The 14,599-nt window shown below is 31.1% G+C and overlaps 1 protein-coding gene across 2 annotated transcripts in view; it reads right to left on the minus strand.

Annotated features, from left to right (window-relative positions):
• LOC145261265 (protein phosphatase PTC7 homolog) overlaps positions 1-14,599 on the minus strand; it is an 82,113-nt gene that overhangs the window by 18,189 nt on the left and 49,325 nt on the right. For both annotated transcript variants that reach the window (XM_080119709.1, XM_080119708.1), the window contains exon 2: positions 772-951. In XM_080119709.1, the coding sequence (XP_079975835.1) occupies positions 772-951 (180 nt within the window). The remainder of the gene's footprint in view (positions 1-771; positions 952-14,599) is intronic.

Consider the following 14,599-nt stretch of genomic DNA (forward strand, 5'->3'; position numbering starts at 1 on the left):
GATGTTTTTAGAATGTTCCTTGCTCTCCTTGAGTAAAGGATAGGGAGTGAAGAAGGTACTCTTTAAACCTACTTAAGATCCGTTTACCGTGACTCACCCTGTATATCTATATTGGGGGTGGGGGATCACCATTTGTCGAGGCTAAGAGCTATTTGCAAATAAAAGTTAATGAAATAGAAATGTGAAATAATGCTTAGCTGAAAAATGAGTAACACTATGGAAGTACTAGACATTGATTCTAGAAAATTTTAGGATCATAATTTTTTTCTACCGTCAGTATAATACATCTCCATAAAGCCAGCATCCGCCTATGCATAGAGTATTGTTGCAACATCTGGGCAGCTGCACCAACTACTAGCATCTTCCTCTTTATCTTCTTTGCATCACCTGTATTAAGGATTGAACCTTCAATCACCAGAAAACTATCACAGGAGAGTTGTGCAACAAGATGTTTGTTCATATTACATTTAAAATTATAAATGCTGGTACAACAAGGAGGAAATTACAAAAGATATGGATAGATTGTCAGTTGAAATGATGAAGAATGGATCAAAGTTAATAAATGGCATGAACAATATTTTATGAGGACAGTTGATATTCGATTTGAAGACAAGCATGTTGTAGCCTGCAGGGAAACAGTTTCATGGTAATATATTCCAAAGATGGAAAATTGACCATTTTTTTTTTTTTATCAGTCAGATGTTTTTAAACTGACTTTGGAGTCAGAATTTACATTCTGTTCCAGTCAATTCTGAATGCAAGAAGACTTACCAACTAAAGGCTGTTTTTGTTCGAGCAGCTCATAGTAGCTGTCTGCAATAATACTAGCAGGTGCCTGTGGACGGAATTTGTTTTCCTTGACCATGCGCTCACATGTGGCCATAAGGGTGCGTGGGAATGTGGAAGGATCCACACCATAACTTCGCCAACCTCCTACACCATCGGCAACACCTAGAAAAAGTTTTAGAAACGGAATAATTGAGACATTCTTCTTTTAAGAAAACGACAAAAAAAGCGTTAAAAAAATTGGTGTTCATTTACATGGAGACTCAAGTGAAATGTGAATTTCATCGTAAAATAACAGCAAAACTCGTGGATATACTTACTTATTAATTAAAAATAATAGTGTATACAAAAAATTATGGAAAATTATCCAGTAAAATTTTAATTTAAAAAAAAAAAAAAAAAAAAAAAAATTTACTATTTGGACTCCATAGTCTCTGAACAACATTCACATTTTTGGTCTTCAGGCCAAGATCACAGTGTAGTATCTGTAGATCACAGTGAAATATACTTCACCTTTTCTGTCCTCGGTTAGTGGAGGAGAAATCCTTTATGACTGAGACAATTTTTATTTTTTTTCCTATCCAGAGTGCCTACTTTTGGGGAGCTGAATTTTCCCCACATTAAAAAACGACCTTGTGTCTAACTCTGCCCTCGTGGGGAGGCAAGTAAAAAGGAACATTCACATTAAACCAACTTGTAGAAGATTGTCTCCCTTTTATTAATATGAAAATGACATGCGAGCTTGTTAAGAGTTTGTGGATTCTAAATAGTAAATTAATTTTATTTTTTTATAAAAGTTTTATTCGATAATTTTCCATAATTTTTGGGGTATGCTAATATTTTCAACTGAGGAGTAAGTATATCACCAAGTTTTCCTGTTATTTTATTTTTATTTGCCATACTTCATATTGGATTAGCTTTGGGATACATTTATTTATCAGTTGAAGGCATTCATGTACATCAAAAATTATGGGAAATTATCGATTAGAATTTTAATTTAAAAAAATGATTAATTTGTTATTCGAACTCTACAAACTCCAAATGATATTAGCATTAAATCAACTTGTTGCAGAGGAGTATGTCCCTTTTTCTAATATAAAAACGACAAGCATGTTCATGGAATAATAAATTAATTTTATTTTTTATTAAAATTTTACTCGATAATTTTCCATAATTTTTGGTGTATACTAACATTTTCAACTGGTAAATAAATATATCCATAAGTTTTCCTATTATTTTACTTTGAAGTTCATATTTTACGTAAATAAATACTGGCCATTTTTTATAAGATTTACAAATGCCAGCAGACAAAATCCAACAAAAAAAAAAAAAAAAAAAAAAATGGTAAAAGCCCAACAGCATAAAATAAATGAATTAAAAAGTTTAAAAAAAAAAAAAATAAAATGAAAAAAAAAAATATAAATTTTTCTTTCAACTTTGGTGAAGGAAGTATATATATCAACCACAGGTTTATTTCAGCTGTATTGTCTTAGTCTAATATTTTCAGTCTCTTTCTCTTTAAATATATATAAACACCCACTTTATAATAATGGCTCTCGATAAATTAGTACCCTGGCAAAGCCACAGGGGAGACAACCAAACAGCAAAACTGAAGCTGTCTGCCAGGACACTATATATACAAATGTAGGCAAATTTGGTCATATTTTATTGGTTTGAAACTAAAGATTCTTTTTTACTAATTGTCATAAAATTTTAACCATAGAATTCAAAAGGCCTGCAAATTTTCATGTAGTTTCGTCACAAACAACCAAAGATATGAGCATTTCATTATTCAATTTGGCTACGAGTATAGATATCTCCATATTAGTGGCCTGGCAAGGCCACAGGGGAGACAACCAAGCAAAAAAAAAGCCTAAGCAAATTTCATCCCAAAATAGCAAAACTAAAGCTGGCCTGCTAGGACACTATATATACAAATGTAGGCAAATTTGGGCATATTTTATTGGTTTTAAAATATAGGTTCTTTTTTTACCAATTGTCATAAAATTATAACCATAGAATAGTATTATAATCTTCAAAAAGCCTGCAAAATTTCATGTAGTTTTGTCCCATAGAAACCAAGATATTAACATTTCAATATTCAATTTGGCTACGGATAGATAGATAGATAGATAGATAGATAGATAGATAGATGTACCACCTTTTTTTTGAAATTTTATAAGTTCGAAATCTCGGCAACTACTGATCAGAATTTAACAAATGAAGGCTCGTTGGAAAGCTAATGACCTGAATTGTGTAGTGCGCTATGTGAAATTTGCTCTTAAGGTCGCACATTATTATTTTAAAAAGTGAAGGATCACTTTTCTATATTAATTTAATGTGAAATGAGCACCTACTTCATGGCCACACTTTTGGGGGTGGTGTTTATTGTGGCCTGGTAAATCAACACAAAACCTACCTTAAAAGACTTATTTTCTTTAGGTTTTCGGGTGTGCTGAAAACGAATATCGCATTTAAATTTTCAGCAAATATGTATTTTGGGGGGTATTAAACAAAAATATGCATGCGCTATCGTGTACAATGGCTACCACGTATAACATAAAGAATTACATTGCTTAATACGTGGAAAAATACTAATTTGCGGAAAATTTATATGCGATATTCGTTTTCAGCACACCTGAAAACTTATCGAAAACAAGTTTTTTTAAAGTAGGTTTTGTGTTGGTCTACCAGGTCACAATTACCAAATAAACACCACCTCTAAAAAAAATAACAGACATCCCCCCCAAAAAAAGGTGGTTATAAAGTGGGTGCTTAATTTTTTTTTTTTTTTTTTTCAAATAAAACCTTGTGATAGTTTATACATTTGTAAAAAAAAAGGTCAAGTTGAAAAAAAAAAAACACACGATCAAGTTATAAGGGTGAAAAATCCGATCTCCACTAAGTTATATGATACTTACATTTTGGGGTGGTGAATAGCTGAAATTTTTCTCAAAAAATGTGATAAATATTTTATCACCTGACCTTCTCCCCTCCCCACTCCCATATGCACACAATTTTTGTAGCTAATATTTCGGTATTTGCTTATTTATTCATATATTTATATAATTTATGATTTTAATATGATTTGAGCCACTGCCAAAACACACAGCAAAAGGATCAATGATAGTTTTGAGGAAGCTGTTTAACAAAACATTTGATCTGTATGTGCAGTGTGGAAGAGGGGGAAGAGAGAAAGTAGTAAAGAGGAAAGAGGGATGGGGAGAAGAGAGAGAAAGAAGGGGAGAAGAGAGAAAGAGGGGAAGGAGAAGGAGGGGCAGAAAAGAAAGAAAGAGGGAGAAGGGGACAAGAGAGAGAGGAGAGAGAGAAGAGAGAGAGAATGGGAGAAGAAAGAGAATGAAAGGGAAAAAGAGAGAGAGAAAGAAGAGGAGAAAAGAGGGAGAAGAGAGAGTGGGAAGAAATAGAGAGAAGAGAGATAAGGGGGGAGAGAAGAGAGAAGAAAGAGAGAAAGAGGAGAAAACAAAGAAAAAAAAAGATAAATTAACAAGTTGTAAATATCCACAAATGACTTGCAAAACTTAACATTATTAACTTGTCCCCCCCCCATCTTCTAAAGGTCACATTGGAAAACTTCTCTGTTGACCTTTAAGAGAAGCCGACATTAATCATGTCTCTTTTTACAAAACATTCATAAACAAACTGTTCGGTGTTTGGAGTAATCGTTTTGTTTTATTTTCATCCTCAACAACAACAACATCCATCTAAAGTCGAACACTTCATCACCGTGGTAGATGCAGAGACAGCATGGTAGTTAGTGTCAGAACTAACGAAGCTCTGTTGAAAATATAGGAGGCGTCAGCATCAGGATCTGTCATCTTCTGGTCATCTCTGCCTTTGATCATAGCAAGCAACAGAGTGAAAGTTGCTTCTGCGCTTTTCTTTGTGTTTTCTGGGCAAAACCAGCCTTTTTTTTTTTTTTTTTTTTTTTTTTTTTTTTTACACAGTGATCACCACTTATCAAGGCCCGGAAGCCACTCAGGGATAAGGGTTATTGCAAGTACATTAAGTTAGTGAGGAGATTTGCTGAAGTGTTTACTTAAGGGGGCGGTTCATTAGGAATTTGTTAACATTGGACTTGAAGACATCCAAGTTGTAGTCCGGAGGGAAGCAGGCAGACGGAACAGAGTTCCACAGGCGTGCAGTTCTAAGAAAGAAGCTTTGTTCATGGAATCCGCGTTTTGATTTAGGCACAGATATAGAGTGGGGGAAATTTTTCACAGTGGATTCAGCTAGACGGGTGTTTTTTGTGAAAGATTGATTTGCATGCAACCCACTGACCTTTGCTCTTCTCGCTGTTGGAGATCTGCATTCCTGCAAATAGCCACGACCAGCAAGGAGGACTTTATTCAGATCAGAAGATCCTGAGGCACGATATCTGTGAGCTCTTTGCAGAAGTCTGACTCTCCTAATAACAATCACGATACAATCAATAAATCTACTGTTGTCATCACCTTATGTAACATAAGTGTTGTTTTTTTTTTATTATTTGCCAGGTAGTTTTTAAAATTCGTATTTATGTTCGGTTGCTTTTTGTTAATTTATAATTTCCTCATTTTGTTCCAGCTGGGGATGCCAAACATTTACCTACTATCTTATACATTTCAACAGAGAGATCATTATAAAAATCTAATCGTCCCTTAAAGTGCAATTGTTTGAATCTCTCTTGCACTTTGTTCACCGGGTATGTTTGCCAGGTAGCAGAAATTACCAGACTTGTATCATTTAAAAAGATTAATGATGAGGCATTAATAGTTAATTTTAATAAACGATGATCCAGACAAATTTCATCAGTTCTGCTGTGAGAAAACACAAATTCTTTAAAGTCTTCAAATTTTCATCTTTTTTTGGTCTTTTAGTCTCATGATATCATCGTCTGCAATAAATACAGCTTAAAATAGTAAATAAAATGAATATGGCCATGATTTGGTAAAAAAAAAAAACCTAATATTTTGGGGGGTCCCTATTTACTTGCCTAACTAGGAGGGTTTATATTACTTGTATTGATTGGACTATTGTTCTCAAATTGAATGTTATTTGGGCAACGTTTCAGTCGGATTGGCCTTCGACCATCTTCAGGCATGTAACAACCAACATGCCTGAGGACAGTCGAAGGCCAATCCGACTGAAACCTTGCATAAATAACACTCAAGATGAGAACAATAGTCCAATCAATACAAGTAATATAAACAATTAGGCCTCATCTAAAAAATTCAGAACTTTAGGTATAGTTAGACACAAGTTCCCTTTTTTTTTTTTTTTAATGTGGCTTGTTACTTTCAACATCTCTAAAATCAGGTTTCTACTTTTCTCACCACCAATGCTCTGATCCTTGTTTTCAAAGGAACATAACTGACTATGAGAAAAGCACATTTTGTCTTACTGAAAGATATATATGGCTGGATACATTAAACTTTTTCGCCTGTGTAAAACGGGAAAAAGTTATAGCCTGATGTATTAAATACTAATCTATATATTAATACGATATTTTGTGTGCGTTGTGTGTCACGCTTACATCTTTTTTCTTCCGAGTGACTGTCATTTAATTGTTATGACAGATTTCTTGTAATAAATAATTTTACCAAGAAATCTTCATAAGTTTTAGTTTCGATTATAGCTGCCGGAACTCAAATTATATATACATTTTTTTTTTCTTCATAAGTTTTTGTTCAGATTTAAGCTGGTGCAAGTCATATAGATATATTGTTTCGTTTTTGAAATCACAACTTTTTAATATACAGGAATCAATAGAAAATTGGCTCTATAATAACAATAAAAAATTGGCTCTATAACAATAGAAAATTGGCTCTATAACAATAGAAAATTGGCTCTATAATAATAATAGAAAATATAGAGTCAATAAAAGAAAATTGGCTCTATAATAATAGTAGAAAATTGGCTCTATAATAACAATAGAAAATTGGCTCTATAATAACAATAGAAAATTGGCTCTATAACAACAATAGAAAATTGGATCTATAATAACAAGAGAAAATTGGCTCTATAATAACAATAGAAAATTGGCTCTATAACAACAATAGAAAATTGGCTCTATAACAACAATAGAAAATTGGCTCTATAATAATAGTAGAAAATTGGCTCTATAATAACAATAGAAAATTGGCTCTATAATAACAATAGAAAATTGGCTCTATAATAATAGTAGAAAATTGGCTCTATAATAATAGTAGAAAATTGGCTCTATAACAACAATAGAAAATTGGCTCTATAATAATAGTAGAAAATTGGCTCTATAATAATAGTAGAAAATTGGCTCTATAACAACAATAGAAAATTGGCTCTATAATAATAGTAGAAAATTGGCTCTATAATAATAGTAGAAAATTGGCTCTATAATAACAATAGAAAATTGGCTCTATAACAACAATAGAAAATTGGCTCTATAATAATAGTAGAAAATTGGCTCTATAACAACAATAGAAAATTGGCTCTATAATAACAATAGAAAATTGGCTCTATAATAACAATAGAAAATTGGCTCTATAATAACAATAGAAAATTGGCTCTATAACAACAATAGAAAATTGGCTCTATAATAACAATAGAAAATTGGCTCTATAATAACAATAGAAAATTGGCTCTATAATAACAATAGAAAATTGGCTCTATAATAACAATAGAAAATTGGGTCTAGAACAACAATAGAAAATTGGATCTATAATAACAATAGAAAATTGGCTCTATAATAACAATAGAAAATTGGCTCTATAATAACAATAGAAAATTGGCTCTATAACAACAATAGAAAATTGGCTCTATAATAATAGTAGAAAATTGGCTCTATAATAACAATAGAAAATTGGCTCTATAATAATAGTAGAAAATTGGCTCTATAACAACAATAGAAAATTGGCTCTATAATAATAGTAGAAAATTGGCTCTATAATAACAATAGAAAATTGGCTCTATAATAACAATAGAAAATTGGCTCTATAATAATAGTAGAAAATTGGCTCTATAACAACAATAGAAAATTGGCTCTATAATAACAATAGAAAATTGGCTCTATAATAATAGTAGAAAATTGGCTCTATAACAACAATAGAAAATTGGCTCTATAATAATAGTAGAAAATTGGCTCTATAATAACAATAGAAAATTGGCTCTATAACAACAATAGAAAATTGGCTCTATAACAACAATAGAAAATTGGCTCTATAACAACAATAGAAAATTGGCTCTATAATAACAATAGAAAATTGGCTCTATAATAACAATAGAAAATTGGCTCTATAATAACAATAGAAAATTGGCTCTATAATAACAATAGAAAATTGGCTCTATAATAACAATAGAAAATTGGCTCTATAATAACAATAGAAAATTGGCTCTATAATAACAATAGAAAATTGGCTCTATAATAACAATAGAAAATTGGCTCTATAATAATAGTAGAAAATTGGCTCTATAATAACAATAGAAAATTGGCTCTATAACAACAATAGAAAATTGGCTCTATAATAACAATAGAAAATTGGCTCTATAACAACAATAGAAAATTGGCTCTATAATAACAATAGAAAATTGGCTCTATAATAACAATAGAAAATTGGCTCTATAATAACAATAGAAAATTGGCTCTATAATAACAATAGAAAATTGGCTCTATAACAACAATAGAAAATTGGATCTATAATAACAATAGAAAATTGGCTCTATAATAACAATAGAAAATTGGCTCTATAATAACAATAGAAAATTGGCTCTATAATAACAATAGAAAATTGGCTCTATAATAATAGTAGAAAATTGGCTCTATAATAACAATAGAAAATTGGCTCTATAATAACAATAGAAAATTGGCTCTATAATAATAGTAGAAAATTGGCTCTATAATAACAATAGAAAATTGGCTCTATAATAATAGTAGAAAATTGGCTCTATAACAACAATAGAAGATTGGCTCTATAACAACAATAGAAAATTGGCTCTATAATAACAATAGAAAATTGGCTCTATAACAACAATAGAAAATTGGCTCTATAATAATAGTAGAAAATTGGCTCTATAATAACAATAGAAAATTGGCTCTATAATAATAGTAGAAAATTGGCTCTATAACAACAATAGAAAATTGGCTCTATAATAATAGTAGAAAATTGGCTCTATAATAACAATAGAAAATTGGCTCTATAATAACAATAGAAAATTGGCTCTATAACAACAATAGAAAATTGGCTCTATAATAACAATAGAAAATTGGCTCTATAATAACAATAGAAAATTGGCTCTATAACAACAATAGAAAATTGGCTCTATAACAACAATAGAAAATTGGCTCTATAATAACAATAGAAAATTGGTTCTATAATAACAATAGAAAATTGGCTCTATAATAATAGTAGAAAATTGGCTCTATAATAACAATAGAAAATTGGCTCTATAATAACAATAGAAAATTGGCTCTATAACAACAATAGAAAATTGGCTCTATAATAACAATAGAAAATTGGCTCTATAATAACAATAGAAAATTGGCTCTATAATAACAATAGAAAATTGGCTCTATAATAATAGTAGAAAATTGGCTCTATAACAACAATAGAAAATTGGCTCTATAACAACAATAGAAAATTGGCTCTATAATAATAGTAGAAAATTGGCTCTATAATAATAGTAGAAAAAATTGGCTCTATAATAACAATAGAAAATTGGCTCTATAATAATAGTAGAAAATTGGCTCTATAATAACAATAGAAAATTGGCTCTATAACAACAATAGAAAATTGGCTCTATAACAACAATAGAAAATTGGCTCTATAATAACAATAGAAAATTGGCTCTATAATAACAATAGAAAATTGGCTCTATAATAACAATAGAAAATTGGCTCTATAATAACAATAGAAAATTGGCTCTATAATAACAATAGAAAATTGGCTCTATAATAACAATAGAAAATTGGCTCTATAATAACAATAGAAAATTGGCTCTATAACAACAATAGAAAATTGGCTCTATAATAATAGTAGAAAATTGGCTCTATAATAACAATAGAAAATTGGCTCTATAATAACAGTAGAAAATTGGCTCTATAATAACAATAGAAAATTGGCTCTATAATAACAATAGAAAATTGGCTCTATAACAACAATAGAAAATTGGCTCTATAATAACAATAGAAAATTGGCTCTATAATAACAATAGAAAATTGGCTCTATAATAATAGTAGAAAATTGGCTCTATAATAACAATAGAAAATTGGCTCTATAATAACAATAGAAAATTGGCTCTATAACAACAATAGAAAATTGGCTCTATAATAATAGTAGAAAATTGGCTCTATAACAACAATAGAAAATTGGCTCTATAATAATAGTAGAAAATTGGCTCTATAACAACAATAGAAAATTGGCTCTATAACAACAATAGAAAATTGGCTCTATAATAATAGTAGAAAATTGGCTCTATAATAACAATAGAAAATTGGCTCTATAATAATAGTAGAAAATTGGCTCTATAACAACAATAGAAAATTGGATCTATAATAACAATAGAAAATTGGCTCTATAATAACAATAGAAAATTGGCTCTATAATAACAATAGAAAATTGGCTCTATAACAACAATAGAAAATTGGATCTATAATAACAATAGAAAATTGGCTCTATAATAACAATAGAAAATTGGCTCTATAATAACAATAGAAAATTGGCTCTATAATAACAATAGAAAATTGGCTCTATAATAATAGTAGAAAATTGGCTCTATAATAACAATAGAAAATTGGCTCTATAATAACAATAGAAAATTGGCTCTATAACAACAATAGAAAATTGGATCTATAATAACAATAGAAAATTGGCTCTATAATAACAATAGAAAATTAGCTCTATAATAACAATAGAAAATTGGCTCTATAACAACAATAGAAAATTGGCTCTATAATAATAGTAGAAAATTGGCTCTATAACAACAATAGAAAATTGGCTCTATAATAACAATATATATGAAATCTGCATATATTAAAACATATTTAAGCATATTTTACAACCGGGCTACACGGGGTGTCCCTGCTAGCTTAGATAAATACTTTTGCAGTTTTAACAAAAGTGCTACAATAATATCAGAGCATCTCCATTTACGCTGAACATCCACAGAATTCCAACACCAATATATTACATAGGAAAGAGTTCGCTGTTGAATTTCCACAGCTCCTGCTAGCATTACATTAAACATTTTAGTCTGTGTAAAACGGAAAAAGGTCATAGTCCGTTGTATTAAATACCAAAATTAACCAAAAAAAAAAAAAAAAATGTTAGATATGCAACGAAAAGAGATTCCATTGTTCCTATGCACTTAACAATCAAGTCGAAACTAAACACTACTCTTGTTTCTTTTTATCTACATGAAGTCACGCAAATTGATTTGTTATTTGTATATGCCACAGCACATTTGCTGCTCATCCACTTCGAGACAAGTATGACATTGTTTAAACAAGCCCTTGATCTTTCTAAGGGCCCGGCATTCAAAATCAACAGTAGGTTCTTTGATAAGACATGGGCGTGTTCAAAATGAACATTTCTGTTTAGAGTGCAATTGAACCATGATATTCGACTTTTTGCATTTTTAACTTTAATTCAAGCCATCTTCTAGAATATAAATCTCACCTGTCTGTTTAAATGTATGTATGTATGTTTGTTATGTACGGCATAATCACCTTGACACTTCGGTTCTCGCCAAATCACCAAAGTTAAGCAAAATTGAACCTGGCTAGTATCAGATGGGTGACCATTTGGGAATTCTGGGTGCTGTATGTGCTTTCCGCTTATCTCGGCATTGTTTCCAGTCGTCCTGAACCTCCACTTGCCTTTGGTATTGAACAATGTCGACTCAGGAGAGGTGTGGTTAGATATTGCGCAACTCTTGCCACAAAAATTTCACGCGCAGTCACCCTTACAGTGGGTATCCATAGTCTGTCAAGACTTAAGGAAGCCTTTTATGTATGTTTGTATATCTGCCTAAAATTTTCCACAGAGGCGCCGGATTTTCATGAGATCAGTATCGTTTTGAAGCTCAACCCTTTGGACAACAAATATCGAAAAATTGGCTAAAAACATTAATTCCTTCACCCTCAACTGGGCACTTTTCAACAGGAAGAGGGTGGCTTTTTTCGATGATATTTTCGAAAGTCATCCCCTCTTTTTGATTGACTAGCCTTAATTTAACCCTTTGTCACTTCTGGTTTGGCAATGGCCGCAACAGCAAAGATTACATATTTTTTTTGTTTTTTTTTCACGTTCTTTTCCTCCTTCGCGGTACGGGTTTGAGCCTATAGCCAAATATTTCACACTATATGATAGTGTAAAACATTCAGTGATCATCATTCAATCCTGGGCAATGTCCGGTTTCCCTGCTAATGTTAGAGAATGGATCGAGAGGGAGGTATGTAAATTATATTGAGACACGTTGACTGGAAGTCAGGATCAACTGATTGGATTGCGTGTGAGTCACGTGATCAAGTTAGCTGAATCGTGGAGATTTGGTTTGGGCTTAGAATGCGATGGACAGCTTTACACGATGTACATATCATCATCATCATCTGCTACAGAAAAATCGGATTTTTTGGGGATCGGAATCGGTATCTGAAAATTTGAGCCTACTTTCCAATGCCAAAACTGATTCCTTAAATTATCTTTTTGTTTTTATTTGATTTTGGTTTAAGAAACACCTTCCACTGCTTGTAGTAATAATAAAATAATAAATATTTATTGATTTAAACTTCCAGTAAGACTAAAATCTCTTGATCACGCCTTCACAAATGTGTGTTTTACGTTTGAGAAAATATAGGCAAATTCAAGATGCGTTTTTATAGTAAAATATTTAGAAATTTATAAAGAATCGGAATCGGTAATTGTATCGGAATCGAGAAAAATATTGAAATCGTCCCATCACTAATGTGTATATATATATATATATATATATATATGCATTGTCATATGTAATGACGCCATATATGATGATGTCAAGTATGATGACGTCATAGCAAAAAAAAAACAGTTTAAAAACTAGGAGGGGGGGCAAAAATAAAAGTAAAGAGTTCTGAATAGTGTTATATTGATTTTTTAAAGTTAAGAAAAAGTTATTTTAAAATCTCAGTTGCTGACAGTTAAAAACGAGTTTATCTGTAGACTGAAGGATGGTTATAATGTTGATGCTAAGCAGCTTAGAAACGCATCGCATCTATTTTTGAAATGTTATTACATTTTTTTTTAATCTTTTTTTATGTTTGTTTTTTTTGTTTTTTTTTTCAACCTGGCAAGTATTTCTTTATTTTTCAAAGCCACAGTCAAGGCCGCTGTAGCTAGAACAGCAGCTTATCTTATGATGCTTTGATAACAAGCATATGGAATTATGTGTCTATTTAAATTATATATATACATATTATATATACTAGCAAAAGTACCCGTCGTTGACTGGGTTCAAAAACAGCCTACAGAAAATGGACTCTGATTTATGAAAGTATGATAAGTTATGAAAAGGAAGGATTGTAAAGAGATAGCTTCGAATTTGAGGGTATCAAAACCAAAGCAAAATATGATGAAAGTAAAAATAAAATAGATAAACCCCATAATTTATTATACCATACCTGTTGAAACACTTATCACAATATTCTGTGGATCTATATTAAAAAAACCTTGTTAAACTTTGTGACATATTTCCATTCTATGGAGGTCAGGCGTGAACGAACACTCCATAATTTTATCATACCATATTTCTTCAAACTGAAACATAATTATCAAAGTATACTTACGCAGACAGATATGAAAAGTCTTTATTAAAGTTTGTGCCTATTTCCATTCTATGGAGGCTAGGCGCGAACGCAGACCCCACAATTTTATCATACCATCCGTATTTAAGTTAAAACATACTTATCAAAGTATTCTTATGTACATCTATATCAAAAACACTTGTAAACGTTTTTTTTTTTTTAATTTTTAAATTTTTTTATTTCCATACTTTGTGGACCAGGCACGCACGCAGAGCCCACAATTTTAATGAACCACCGTTCTGCCAGATCAAACATACCCATTCCTGTGTCTCGATACATCTTCTATCATCATATGTGATCAGATTTTTTAAAATAGTCAACCATATAGGAGCCTATTCGTGACCAGACACACACAGCTTTATATTATAGATATATATATATATATCATGAGAGATCGGAGTTGGATTTATTATACTTTTTTGTTATGTATAAAACATAATAGTGTATACATTCGTATATGCATATATCCATATATAGTACCAGGTAGTATGACATATTATCCGAGTTAATTGCTCACAGCATATAACTTAGGGCTTAAATGCTTTAGTCAGTTTTTCCTTAAATAGTATCTCTATCTCTACTATTATATAAAACGAACTTTGTGTGTGTATGGGGAAGGATGGGGTTGTTCTCTACGAATCGATTTTTTTTAAATTTCACACAAATGTACTTTTATGTGCTTGGCAGTGTTTTTAGATAGGTTTTGTATCAGAATGTCTCTGATAAGTATCAATAATTGAAAGAATCCGATAGAAGAAGGAACAGGCGATTTTGACTAAAGTCAACACCTTATACAGCCTAACATCACAAGTGCATTTGAGAAGTTTTATTACTGGACAAGAAGAAAGGCCCAGCAATGGTAGGTTCTTTGATATGACAGAGGCGTGTTCGAAATGAATGTTTCTGTTTAGAGTACAACTGAACCATGATAATTGACTTTTGAATTTTAAACTTTAATTCAAGCCATTATATTAGAATAATTTTATAAAATCAACAGTAGGT

This window comes from Euprymna scolopes, chromosome 37 (assembly GCF_053919585.1).
Source record: "Euprymna scolopes isolate OS-2025 chromosome 37, ASM5391958v1, whole genome shotgun sequence".
Lineage (NCBI taxonomy): Eukaryota > Metazoa > Mollusca > Cephalopoda > Sepiida > Sepiolidae > Euprymna > Euprymna scolopes.